At 35.5% G+C, this 14,044-nt stretch overlaps 2 protein-coding genes across 7 annotated transcripts in view; one reads left to right on the plus strand and one right to left on the minus strand.

Moving 5' to 3' along the window:
• Window positions 1–529: 529 nt before the first annotated feature.
• On the plus strand, window positions 530–8,430 carry LOC131359656 (E3 ubiquitin-protein ligase TRIM39-like). Its single transcript, XM_058399689.1, has 8 exons — window positions 530–1,259; window positions 1,757–1,836; window positions 3,242–3,795; window positions 4,484–4,579; window positions 5,046–5,279; window positions 5,410–5,548; window positions 5,641–5,667; window positions 6,973–8,430. Exons 2-8 carry the CDS (start codon window positions 1,818–1,820, stop codon window positions 7,509–7,511), a joined length of 1,608 nt encoding a protein of 535 aa, XP_058255672.1. The 5' UTR covers window positions 530–1,259; window positions 1,757–1,817; the 3' UTR covers window positions 7,512–8,430.
• Window positions 8,431–8,569: 139 nt separating this feature from the next.
• si:ch211-266g18.10 (titin) overlaps window positions 8,570–14,044 on the minus strand; it is a 29,189-nt gene continuing 23,714 nt past the window's right edge. For 5 of the 6 annotated variants that reach the window (XM_058399683.1, XM_058399685.1, XM_058399687.1 and 2 more), the window contains 7 exons: window positions 13,574–13,615; window positions 13,432–13,479; window positions 13,299–13,343; window positions 12,509–12,565; window positions 12,352–12,396; window positions 12,189–12,230; window positions 8,570–11,493 (listed from right to left, as the gene is read on the minus strand). In XM_058399683.1, coding sequence (XP_058255666.1) covers window positions 11,408–11,493; window positions 12,189–12,230; window positions 12,352–12,396; window positions 12,509–12,565; window positions 13,299–13,343; window positions 13,432–13,479; window positions 13,574–13,615 — 365 coding nt within the window. In that variant the 3' untranslated portion in view covers window positions 8,570–11,407. The remainder of the gene's footprint in view (window positions 11,494–12,188; window positions 12,231–12,351; window positions 12,397–12,508; window positions 12,566–13,298; window positions 13,344–13,431; window positions 13,480–13,573; window positions 13,616–14,044) is intronic. The other variant, XM_058399684.1, reaches the window with a different exon arrangement.

Here is a 14,044-nt window from a genome sequence, read left to right on the forward strand (position 1 = left end):
AATGGCAGCCAACAATACAGCAGAGGTAACTGACTGGTTTTAAATCCAGAAAAATGTAATTTAAGATGTTTTAATATATTTTTTTTTCATGTGAAGAAAACTTTAAAAAGCTAGACACCAAGTCAAGGGACAGTTTCAGTCATATATTGCTGCTTTCAGAGCTTGTGAAAGTGTTTAGCATGCTAATCCTTCTTCTCATGAAGCGTCCTGTAATGCATACTAATAGACTGGATCAAATACTTCAGTGTCCAGTTGTTTATTTTCACCAACAACAAAAAGTATCCCGTTTATCCTATATTTTATTTGTAAAAAAAAAAAAAAAAAAAAGCTATTTCAAATAGCTGTAATTATTATTTTAAATTTTTTACATATATATATATATATGCGGCATGTTTTTTTGCATATATATAAATGTTGTGTAATGTCGCCACCTGGTGGTAACAAAAGAATTACAAGTTGGTCTGCGAATAGAACGGTATCAAACATGACGTGTAAGAATTTGTAATCTAATAAAATTTAATCGGAAAATATCTACTTTTGTCAAATATACAACAATACGTCTAAATAAATGAGTGACTTATGAGTAAATGTTCACATTTCAGTCAACGTTTGATATCCTTCCTTCGCTCTCAGCGGATAAACATTGCTTTATCGCCATCTGGTGAAACTGTTTAGTCTCAGTTTGTTTTATATTGTATGCTATACCTCTTTTTAAATTTATTTCAATAATCAAGCAGGGAAAGCAGGGACCCTCATACTCATACTCACACAGAGTCAGATTACACAAATCACCTGCATGTAGTTCACACCTTCAAGGTTGCCAGATTTTTAGCAATCAGATCATAACAAAAGGGTTGCCGTTTATCTTTTGTGATACAACCGAACATAAAGGCAAAGACTAAAAAGAAGAGAAGCTGGCAAACATTGAAATAAACATATACACAGATGTGATTAGGAACAACTTGCAGATTCAACTAATTATCCAATCAACCAATCTGTGGCATGGTTGTTGCTGGATTTGAGTTTTTCAGAAACTCTCTCAGCTCTCTCAGGATACAGTGATACTACAGTGATACTGTAGATACTTTCACCCTTTGTTCTTGATTTTACCTTCCTTATCTTACAAAGATAAAAGTTGAGAAAGCAGTCATACGAGTTGATCTGCTAGAGTGAAAAAGAGAAAGAGAAAGTGTGAATGTAAGAGCAAGACCATCAACCCACACCGCTGTGGCACTGCCAATAAGGCAAAGAAAGAAAAGGTATGTACTACAATTCAAAATTTTCCTTGTTATTTTAAATGTTGTGTCAAATCAGTGTGAACTCTGAACCGAGGAAGAAGTGAAATGGAAAGTGATTTTAATATAAATGTTAAATACAGCATCACATTCTATAAAACATTTCCTTGTTATCTGAGCGGTCATGCTCACGGCATTAAATTAATCGAATATTTCGAATGGTGATCAAAATTCCAAGCAAGGTCGGAGTAAACAACAACGTCAACAACAAGATCCTGTTAAAAAGCAAAAGTGTTAAATATTATCATTCACATTAGGTTATTAATACTATTGTCCCTTACACAAATAGGAGGACTGCATCGAGTACAGTAGTATTTTACAAGCTGCTGAATAACTGATTGTCCAATTACAGTGTATGATATAAATGCATATTATGTAATAGACCCACTTGTGCTACTAGTTAATTTTAACCATTTTTTAAAAAGTATTTAACTTAATTTTGTGATTTCTTTCTGTACAAGTTAAAAAAAATAGGAGCAAGAGAGAAGAAAATCCCAACCAGGAAAAGGAAGAAGGAACAGAATGGCTTATTCAGTTTACTGTAAGTTACAGGATTTATATACTGTTCTTCCTAAACAAGCATACTTAATGCATTGATATTTCATACCTAGAGCTAGAGAAGGCTGATTTCACATCTATGCTGTATATTTAATGGGCAGTGGTGGCTAAAGTGGCTAAGGTTCTGTGTCCTTGATCAGAAGGTCAGAGATCAAGCCCCAGCACTGGCAAGCTGCCACTGTTGGGCAGTTGAGTAAGGCCCTTTACCCTCTCTGCTCCAGGGACGCCGTATCATAGCTGCCCCTGCACTCTGACCCCAACTTCCTCAGTTGGGATATGTGAAGAAAAGTATTCTACTGTGCTGTAATGTAGGTGTGGTGATAATGAAGGCTTCTTCTTCTTCTTCTTATTATTATTATTATTATTATTATTATTATCATTTACCAGTGTGCTGTATTAGTACTGTTGATTGATTTCTCATATTTGGTTGCTTATGTAAAGTTTATTTACTATTATTTAAACCGAAACTACTTGTAAGCTAATGGGGATTTTTTGATGTTTATGCAGCTAAAGCAGGTTACATAATGCAATTGTCATGATAGGCATGCAGATGAGGCAGCTTTTATGACACATTAAGAAACAATTCAAAAACCGAAAGGCGTACTAGTAACAAACTGGGCTCAAATAAGAAAACAGGAAACTAAGTACAAATACAGGGTCAAGCCCGTAAAGTGACTGGCATGCTTGTAAAAGTCACTTTATGAAGGTTAGACTTTAAATGCATGAGTGCATGGTGATTAGAAACAGGTGAACCAGGATGTGAGTGTGTGAGAATGTTCCCTTTGATATTCCTGTTTTCCTTTTTTTTTTTTTTTGGCTGAGCTAATATAAATCTAGAATTAAACCAACACAAGCTAGTTTAAGCCATAAATTCAGTAAAGTTGGATAGGGTGATCTAGTCTCCAGGAGCATAGAAAGAAAACTCATGTTGCAGTGGAGTCCATAAAACTGCTTTATTATGAGACAAATAGCAAGACAGCAGCTTAGCATAGTTCACATGCTACATTCACTATTTCACCAATTAAACAGTTCCATAGAGAAAACCTTCACACATCGTCACACAGTGAAAATGTTCAGCAGCAGATAATCATTAAGCACAAAAGTTAACGTGAAGCTAGTAAAAGCTAAAATGAAGCTCTGGCTCTACTTTTAACCTGAGATAGATTCAAGAACTTGACATGTACAAGGCGAGAAGATGAAAAGGAAATGTTGGCCATTACTACATTTTTTTTAATAGTATAGTCACTACTTTTTAGCATCAAATAATTTTGGCATTTGTACAAAAACATGCACAAAAGAAGTTACAAAGATTTCAACAGCATTATAATAATTTAAACAATATTTTAAATATTGTTTCTTTCATTACTTCTTCCTAATATATCACACAGTTACACATGACTCCAAGACCCATCTGTTTCAAACGTCGTTGTTGTGTTCGACCTGTCTGGAGATCTTCACCGATCCAGTCACGACTCCATGCGGACACAACTTCTGCAAGAGCTGCCTTATACAATACTGGGAGAAATACCAACTCTGCTGTCCATCATGCAAAGAGAAATTCAGCAAAAGACCCGAAATCAAGATCAACACATCTCTATGCGAGATTGTCGAGCACTTAAAGAAGAAAAATCCTCTTAATGAAAATGATCTTCTTTGTGATATTTGCACTGGAAATAAGCAGAAGGCTTTAAAATCCTGCCTGGATTGTGGTATGACTTTTTGTACATCTCATTTAGAGCCTCATAGTCATGTTACAAAACTTCAAAAACACAAACTAATAAACCCTTTGAAGAACTTGGAAGACTACATTTGCCAAAAGCATCAGAGACCTCTGGAGATGTTCTGTAGAGACGATCAGACGTTCGTTTGCGAGTTCTGCGTTGAAGGAGGTCACAGGAATCACACAATCAGTCATATAGAGGACGAGAGCGGACAGAGGAAGGTGAGATACGCTGATTAGAAGGCACTTTACATCTCTAAGTCTAGAAATGAATGGGCTGTTATTTAACAGACATAATGACAGATTTGGGTTAGAAGATGTTTATTGAAACCTAATGGAAGGAGTCTCCAGTTTCAGCTTCGGAACAGTCAGCTTTCTATTTTCTCTTCTAAATTGTGTTACAGATTTTCCACTGTATTAAATGTCACAATGTACGAAGGAAGTAAATTTTTAATAAAGGTATGATTGCTCAAAGAAGGCCATCTTCTGTCCTTCACAGTTGCATTGTGATGGATGTATTGTAAACAAGTTTAAAGACAAAGTTGAGAAAGAGCAGCAATGATTGCTTTAGACATCCAATAGGATTACCAGATACAACTAAACGATTCATCAGCCTCAAGAATATAAAATCATGGGTGAAATTTGCAAAAGAACATACAGTGCAAGTCAGCAACTTCTGGAGATCTGGCTTATTCTTAAATAAATCTCCATCAAACTTGGATAGATTGGATGGTAGACTGTTTTTGTAGCGAAAGCCACAGAAATTTTAACCAAAACCTATAAAAAGGCTTGCCAACCCGAGTCACCGCCCCTAACATTAGACCCCTGATATTGGTGCCACTGTACAAGATACCTCTAAGGATATTTTCGTTGAATATAAATTCAGATTATTTGTATTTTACGTTCACAGAATCAGCTGGAAAAGACAAAGAAAGAAGTGCAAAAGTTGATCCGGGACCGACTGGAGAAGATTCAAGAAATCAAGAACAGAGTAGAGCTTTGCAGAGTGGGTGAATCATACGGGGCAGAGGAAAATACTTTGCACGTGTAACTTATCAAACTGCTCATCAATTAAATGTTGGGATTAGTCAATTTCTCAGCTTTAGGTTAAAGGTTTGAATGATTTTCTACTGTTTAAGCCCAGGGTTAGGGTTAAGGGTTATAGGGCCCATCTTTGTGCATGTGAAGCTGTTCTAATTATGAAGAAAACTGGCCTTTATAGCTTTTATGGGGTTGGGAGTTAGGGTTTGGGGTTAGGGATTTGGGCCCATCATTATGCATCTAAAGCAGTTCTAATTATGCAGAAAAGTAATCTTTATAACTGTTATGTCTCATATATATATATATATATATATAATATATAAATATTTATGTCTCAAATATGTACAAGTTTAAAGCCATGTTGAGGAACTCTTACTCATATGTTTATTGTGATGGAATGCAGTAGAAGTGATAGATTCTTCTTCTTTTAGACGAACATGGTGAGCAAGAACGCCGGCAGCATTGAGAACTTTTCTGCCCTGGTGGATTGTATCCAGAAGAGTCAATCTGAGCTGCTTGAGCTAACAGAGAAGAAGCAAAAACTAGTGGAAAATCACGCTGAAGAACTCATTAAAGATCTGGAGCAGGAAATCACTGTGCTAAAGAGGAGAGATACTGAACTGGAGCAGCTCTTAAACAATGAGGATCATCTACATCTCCTAAAGGTCAGTTATTCTCTCTATCTCCCTCCCTCTCTCTCTCTCTCTCTCTCTCTCTTCAGTCTCAGTGCAAAACTCCACAGACCTACAGTTCCCATGCTAAGAGGTTCCTCTTCTGTCTTCTTCCTCTGTATAGATTTACTCATCTGTGTACAGACCTCCATTAACCAACGACTGGCCTGACATCAGTCTAAACACCGGTCTGAGTGTGAATAGTCTGTGGGAGGCTCTGACTAAGCTCTGCGATACTCTGTCTAAGTCACTTGGAGACATAGGTGAGAAAAATATTTCCTGTACTGTTGTTGTATACACGATTAAATTCAACAAGTAATTCATTTCATTTATTTAATTCATGTTATCTCTACAGATTTGAGGCGGATTCAGCTGTATGCAGGTATCACACCGATTTTTTCGCTAACATATAAAAACTGTCCCTGACATATCAAGTGGTATAGTATACCTGCAACTGATTACTGTTATTTAGGGCCAGTCCATAAAAACCTCTTGCCCTTCTTATGAAAATGACCCTTTACGTTATATTAAGTACAGTGTTTTTTCTAATACTTTTCAGATGTACACCTGCCTATATAAAAAGATTGACTCTGTATCATTTCTACAAAATGTTAAATTCTACAAAATTTTAATGCAGTTGGAATAATGTGCTGAATATATTAATTCGTTCATTTATTTAGCCAGCTCTTTGCAAGAACTATATATAGCTCAGTGCAGATAAAATCGTGCCCGTTTTCAATGATCAAGAAATAGAGAACATGGAGCATCCCAGTGATATTTCAAACAAGAAGACGTCCCTTCAAAAATGACTGTCAAGTACTGGTTACTCCAGACAATGTGACAACAATGTCTTGTATTCTTCTTATGGTGGGTGGTGGCTAAAGAGCAGCCCTTTCTCAACAACAACAACAAAAATCATTCAAGCCCACCTACATTTTACAAGGTAGAACAGGGATGTCCAATCTTATCCACAATGGGCCAGTGTGAGTGCAGGTTTTCATACCAATCATGCAGGAGTCACACCTGTTTAATCAGCTGATCTTGGCTTTCAATAGACTCAGGTGTGGCTTCTGCTTGGTTGATGAAAACCTGCACCCACACCAGCCCTTTCCGGATAAGATTGGATGCCCCTGAGGTAGAACATTTTTGTATTTTTATAATAAAGTATATTTTGTGCTACAAGAAGACAGCCATACAAATGGTGAAGCATGGTGGTGGATGCATCATGCTATGGGGCTGCTTCTAGGGCTCTAGCCAAGATAGAGAGAATCACGGACAGCTCCAAATAGCAGTCTGTTTTAAAATCAGCAGGTCTTAAACAGCTAAATATGAAGAAAATATTAAACTTTACCCATGTTAATGATCTGTGGCACAAACCCAAATCAACTATGGAATGGCTTCAGAAGAAGAAGGTCATAGAATGCGGACTGGACCAATCAGAGTAGACTCCCACAAACAAATAAGCAATACAAGGCTTTGTTCTATCAAAGTATTAGTTAAGAAGTGTACACATTTACGCAACCCACTTATTGTATGTTTTTTTCTTTTTCTTTTTCTTTAAAAAAAAAAAACCCTGCAGTTTTAACAGTAACGTGTAGACATTTTATGTAATTTATTTTAATGTATACAAGCTAATGATTCAACAGATCCCTGCATTCTTCTTTCACATACTATGTGTTTCTTTCAGTGGCTATAACTCTGGATCCTGTTACAGCTCATCCCAATCTCATCCTGTCCTGTGATCGAAAGCAAGTGAGATACCGAGACACACAACAAAATCTCCCCGACAATCCGAAAAGGTTCACATATTTATTCATAGTCCTGGGAGAGCAGGGTTTCTCTTCAGGGAGATTTTACTTTGAGGTGCAGGTCAGTGGGAAGACGATGTGGACTTTAGGAGTGGTCAGAGAGTCTGCTAACAGGAAGGCGAACCTTATGATGGTACCTGAAAATGGGTTTTGGACCATGGCTTTGAAGAATGGGAACGAGTGCTGCATTTTTCAAGCTTCAGAGATCGTGATCTCTCTGGGACAGACACCCCAGAAGGTGGGAGTGTTTGTGGATTATGAGGAGGGTCTGGTTTCATTTTATGATGTAGAGGCCAGGTGTCATATACACTCTTTCACTGATGAGTTGTTTACTGACAAACTCTATCCTTTCGTCAATCCTGGCTTAGAAGACAATGGAAACAACTTAGCACCATTGATTATCTCTAATATATTATAACAGATTTTTCTCTTCATGAAATGAAAATGAACACGTCATTCCTGTGATTTAGACAACAGTGTTTTTCCATTCTCGATACTTTTTAGTTGTTAGGTGTTGATTCATTTTCTATAACAGCAGATCTACCGGTAGTTCTGGCTGAGAAAATTGTTTTATATGCAAACATCTATGAAATGGTCAGAGGTAAAACTGTTTGTTTATGTTTTCTGACATGGGAAAGTCTTCAGGACAGAAAACCTTGCATTTTCTTATATCTGTAATGTGACAAGCTACAATTTTTGGCTTATTAACTGGTGACCGATAACAAGAGCTAACTAGTTTCACATTGTTATAAGAGGAATAAAATGCTTCAAGATGTAATGATATTGGAAAACACTAAACCTTGACGTGGTGATAATAAATCAGGTGACATCACACCAACCCACTGTTGAATATTTTCCTATAAGATCATTTCTTCATGCGTCTTATTCCTCACATAATCATAAAATCATAATCTACTTTCAGTCAAAAACAAATTTTAATTAAAAATGGCTTTCATTAATAATTAGTTTTCCAATACACAGAAATCAGTATGTATTATAACATTATTCTACATTATCACTGTATATTAAATATGATCCATAAATATAATCGGGTGCTTGTTTGGATCTTGGATCTTTGGATCATTCCTTGTATGAGTTTTATGATTTACTGTATGTGATTGTATCATGTCCTTCAGGTTTCTTTCACTCAGATATCAGTAAAGATGTCCTTAATTGGAGAGATTTATATTCAGTTTCTTTACATGCATGGGTGTTTCTCACTTTTATTTTTCTTTTTATACATAACATAGCTAGATCTTAGTTTAGTTTAGATTTTAGTTCCAGAATTTAATGATACAATACCACAATAATAGAATATTATTGCTTTAATAAAACAATGCAACAATCCGATGTGGAAAAAGTTCAAATTTATCACATTTACTGCTTTACTACTACTTAACATTTACATCCGAAGCATATATTTGGATCATGAAGAACAGTCTATCATTTTGCAATTATAGTAATCATGACTCAGAGTATTCATAAATATTTATTCACAGAACATTGCAGTTCTTAGTCCACCTAGAGGTCCCCGGAGGTCACTTTGACAACCACTGGGGTAAATCCAAAAAAAAAGAAAAGAAAAGAAAATGCAGTTAAAATTATACTACTTACATTAATGACAAATTTCATTCATACTAGTTCATTTTATCAGCCAGGATTTTAGATCAGTTATTACTCTAACTGCAGTTTTACACAAAGCAGAAAACACACCTCATGCAATCTGAAGAATAAAGAAGTAAAAATACAGATGCCACTTGTTATACAGTATACAGCATTCGTAGACATTTTAAACTATTTAAACCTTACGCTGTATTTCTTCTCTGTACAACACCATCATGGCCTTCCTTAGACTTTAACATCTCATACAACATCCAAAACAAGCATTTTATATACTGAGCTTGTTTTATTTAAAACAAAAATTCTGTGAAACAGCATTTTCATTTCTGTGTATGAAGCTGTTTGCAACAAAAAAAAAATCTTTTATGTCATTTTCTCAAGTAAACAGTAAAAAGAATGAAAAAAAAGAGGCTTAGTAAACATAAGGTTAGATTCAGTTTAAAAATTCTTCATCCGAATCAAACATTGTTTACATTAAAGTACATAAGACCGATATTTTTAGTAAAATGTGCTGTGTTGGAAAAGAAAAACTTTTTTTTTACTCAATTTGTATCTTTACATGATTTCTATTATTGGCATTGTTTCCCAAAACTATTTGAGATTTGCCATTTATTAAACACTTAATAATGATCTAATCGGTCATTTTTAATATTCTGAGAAATTCTCGGACAGATCTTCTACGAATTAACTCTCAACCATTTTTACCTCTAGAGTCATACTGACAGAAGAGTCCGATTTGTTAGAATCAGCCTGTGATTGTGCTTGAATATTAAATAAATAAATAAATAAGTAATTTATGCAGTTAAAGTGAAATCTCAAAAGATTTGTTTAACATACATTGACTTATTTCAAGCTGAACATCATCGTTATGCTCAATTTGGACCAAATCATGATCTAAAATATTGGTTTTAGAGCACCAATATTCATCAAAACATGATATATAGAACAATTGGCCCAAAATTGTCAATGCAGTGTCGATAACGATCGTCTTTGGTCGGTTAAACTGATGTAGGTTGTTCTTTTGAGCAATATCATGCAAATACAAAAGGACAGCTTATAACCAAGCTTATTCCTGTAAGCCTCAAAGTGCACAACTACAATGTCATCTACAGATAATGTGTCTGTAGGTATTCTTGGAAATAGTGAATTAGCTAATATTTACGAGATCTACTCAATGCACCAGGACTGTGTTTCGAAAACACAAAACTGAGAGCCACGGTTGGAGTTGAGATTGTACTGTCCACCACAGCGCCGATTCTGATTGGTCAGAAGGTGTTGCAGTCATTTCTGACGATAATTCAGGCTTTAAGCCATGTGTATTTCAACACATTTGTTCTAATATGTTAATATTACTGTAGTAACAAATTAGAGGTAAACTTCAGGTTAAGTTTTCCACCAAGTCCTCAAGTTGGAAAGACTTTTTAGTTTATCAGCAAAATGTAGTTACAGAAAAAAGTAAACAAATGTTTACAGATGCTTAATGTAAGTGTAACTACACAACTAACTAACATTGTAACTACAAACAAATAAAACGTACTACATCCTGTTAATAAATCATTTTAAAAAATGTAGTCGTTGACCATTTTATTGTCGTATAAAACGAATCAAACGTTCAGGATCGTGCTGTGACTGTGCTTTGTGTTGGGCTGCATCACAACACCACGTCATCGATTATTTTACTGTAACAGCATGCTGTGTGATGTTTTATTCCTTAATCTGTTTACATATTTCTAACTTAATCATCATGTGAACACGAGTTACTATGCCTTTCCTTCAATCACAGCTTGGTGATTAAATAAATCATGATGGCACTTGACGATCTTATGAATTTCCTTAAAGGATGAAGGAATAAATTAATATCAGGGTCCCATAATCGCATGCCTTTGAAAATGTATACAGTTATAAATTTCACACTAGCTAAGAATAGGGATGATGGGATTAGTGCTTGTAGCTTTGGTTACGTAAATATTATAAAATTCAGCTACATAGAGCAGGTTGGAAAAGTCATTTTGCATTGGCAGACTTCACAGTCCACTAATCTATCCTTGAGATACTGCACACCGAGTGTACCTTCAGTTTCTGCATTAACTTCGATTCCTGTGAAGTTTTTTGTTATACAGTATCATCATAGGAAATCTATTTCATCCATCATTTTGATTGAACATAAGTGGAATGCTTGAATCAGCACTCTATCAAAATGAGGCGCAAGTACCTTCGCATGTTTAGGTGTAGGTTCAAAACCTCGTCGTTTAACACAGCGCGTTAAAAACGTTTTCTGTGATCAGACGAGTGCTTTTTATCCGTCGTCGCCTGTCAGAGCTTTCACGGACAAACGTTTCTGCCATTCCTTTTAAGACTTACATTTAGTGTACAAAACAAGAAACAGGAAGTACAAAGCTGTTTACCTTGAACTGGTTCTACAGTATGCGACTCAGATTCCATTTTACTGACGCTGTCTGAAATACTGGGAGGCTAAACATATCTACAGCAACATAAACATATCTAGAACGAGACACACACTTAGACAGTAAATGGAATTGCTTGTTTTGTCCCGGTTTTGAAAGCTCATTAAAAGTAATTGTCCTCAACTTCCTCGATTTCGTCATTGAGGACCAACTGTGTATCAGTAACCTTTGAAGGTTATTGTATGTATCGTAGATGTCGACATTTCACGCAACTTGATGCTGGTGACCTTCATAAGAAAGGTGGTGAAAAGGGGAAGAAGGGATACTGGATGTCATATTCATCCACGTAGAAACACTGGAAGTAGGGGACTTCTTCTGCAGAAGGAGACAACAATATTTTAAGTGATCATGTTTAGAAAATATTGAACATATTGTTTCCTAATGAAAAGTATTAAAAATATCCAGCCAGGACCAGACAAATCAGTAGCCTAGGAAATATAAATTCAATAACTTAATTCATTAGCCTGAATTAATCTGTCACTTTTATGTTTTTCTTGATTTTTCATTATATTTTTTTTCTTTAATTTGTGGGCAAAAATGCTTCATTTTCAGATTTTTTTTTGCAAATCTTGTATTGGCAAATTTGGTAGGATTCTTCTCTCAAACTCCTACCAGTGAAGACAGATGTTATTAATTTCTATGACAGCTTTGATACCCATGTTCGACACACATGAATTTGGCTGAATGGATGTTGTGCTGATGTCACACAACATGTCTTAGCCCAAAACTGTGGAAAATCTGTGGACATTTTGAAAAATTCCTTTGAATATTTTGGAATTTGCTTCTGCAAAATTTTTGCAATCGCAAAAAAAAAAAAAAAAAATCTTGTGATTTCCTGGAGGAACTGGTTAATGCACTTAGCTTAACTAGCACACCACATTTTAGCCAAGTCAGATTAAAAACAATCAAAACATGAAACTGGGAAGGACACTACAGCAAATCTACCCTGTGGACTAGGTAATGAATTCATGGTATAGGTTTCAGATCGCCCAAAAAAAAGAAGATTTTACCCTCTTCTGCTGGTTCAGGAGCTTTGGTCACCACAGGCTCATCTAATTAAAAAATGAAAAAATGATGAATGCAACAAGTTAGTGACTAATGATAACCTTAATAAATGATCACTAATAAAAGCATTGATAAATAAATGATACATCAAACCTTGTGGCGATTTACCTGTTGTTTTCTTCTCTTTAGGCAATGTGATCTCAGGAGTTTTTTCTATAATAAAAATGACAAATTATTCTGATGATCTATTCAACATTATTATTATTATTATTATTATTATTAAAAAACAGATGGAACTGGTACAATCAGGATGGATAAAATGTACCTTTCTTTTTATGTTCAAGTCTTTCCTTTTGGACCATTTCTTTTGGAGCTTGTTCTTCTAGTGCAAAAACAGTTATTGACAGAAAAAAACAAACTGAACAAACAACAACATTTTTTTTACTATCACTATTCGTTTTAAAGATAGTAGTTTCACTTGGTACAAAAAACTCTGAGTAGAAAAGTTCTATCCTATGTGGATTTTATGCTGGATTAAATACATGACAAAAGTCATTAATGCTTAGTGGTTAGCACGTTTGCCTCACACATCTGGGGTTGGGGGTTTGATTCCCACCTCTACCTTGAATGTGTAGAATTTGTATGGTATCCCAGTGTTTTGAGGGTTTCCTCCGTGTACTCTGGTTTTCTTCCCCGGTCCAAAGACATCTGTGGTAGGCTGATTGGCATATCTAAATTGTCTTTAGTGTGTGAATGTGTATGTGTTTGTATGATTGTGCCATGAGATGGGTTGGCATCCAGTCCAGGGTGTCCCTCACCTTGTGCCCCGAGTCTCCAGGGACTCCGGAGGATGAATGGGTGGATGTACAGCATAATATTAATACCTACTCAGTGATGTTTCTATCCTGCTAATCAGCTGCATGTGTCAAAGATCAGAGACTAACGGTAGGAAAACTTCAAATGTAAAGTAAACATAAGAGACCCATCACTTACTTCCACCAGCTTGTGGCTTCATCTAATTAAAGGAAGTGGACTCCAAAAATTAGTGCATTAAATCTATCTATCACTTACTGTTCATCTCTAACATTCCCTGAGTGTACAAATAACAAAGCCACCTTTCTTTCCAAATGCTGATCTGGTGATGTTCTTTAGAACCCGCTCTGTATGGAGAGAAAAGATTGATCAGGTTGTTTTTTTTTTGTTGTTGTTTTTTACAGTTATACATTAATCTCACTTTATTATCCACACCTTTCTTCACACTGGCTGCTTTAGTGATGTTTTTCAGAGCTTCACGTCCTGAAAGAGGTAAATCAGTCCATAATCAATTCGTAAAGTACAATGGACAATGAACTCAGTGTTGCATGTTGATTGCCTTGAGTTTGCAGAGTACCTTTGACCACAGTAGATATTTTAAGCTTCTCTTTCAAGGGACCTGTAAAATATAGATTAATTGGGTTTGAGAGAATGCAAGGATCTTAGTGTCTGGCTTTAATATTATAGAAAACAGACCTTTTCTGTTTAAAGAGGAAATTTTGTAGCCTTAGGTAAGATGCATATGTATTGCAACATGAATGTATTATTACACAGTATGTAGCCTTGAAAAACAAGCCAATATGCCTAAAATATTATTAGGAAACACTTCCAAGGGATAATTATGGTATTGGTAGGATAGTATGTTATATTCTTTTCCCTGCTCTTACCTTTCAGAGCAGTCACAAGAAACTAATCAACATGACAGCACAGTGCAAAGTGATATAAATGTAGAAATAGTAATTTGTCATTCTTTATCTAATTAGGAAATCTAATCATTGGTAAATTGGTAAAGTGAGATATAAAAAGAGGACAACTGTAAGTGTAACTG

Source organism: Hemibagrus wyckioides, linkage group LG09 (assembly GCF_019097595.1).
Source record: "Hemibagrus wyckioides isolate EC202008001 linkage group LG09, SWU_Hwy_1.0, whole genome shotgun sequence".
NCBI classification, from domain to species: Eukaryota; Metazoa; Chordata; class Actinopteri; order Siluriformes; family Bagridae; genus Hemibagrus; species Hemibagrus wyckioides.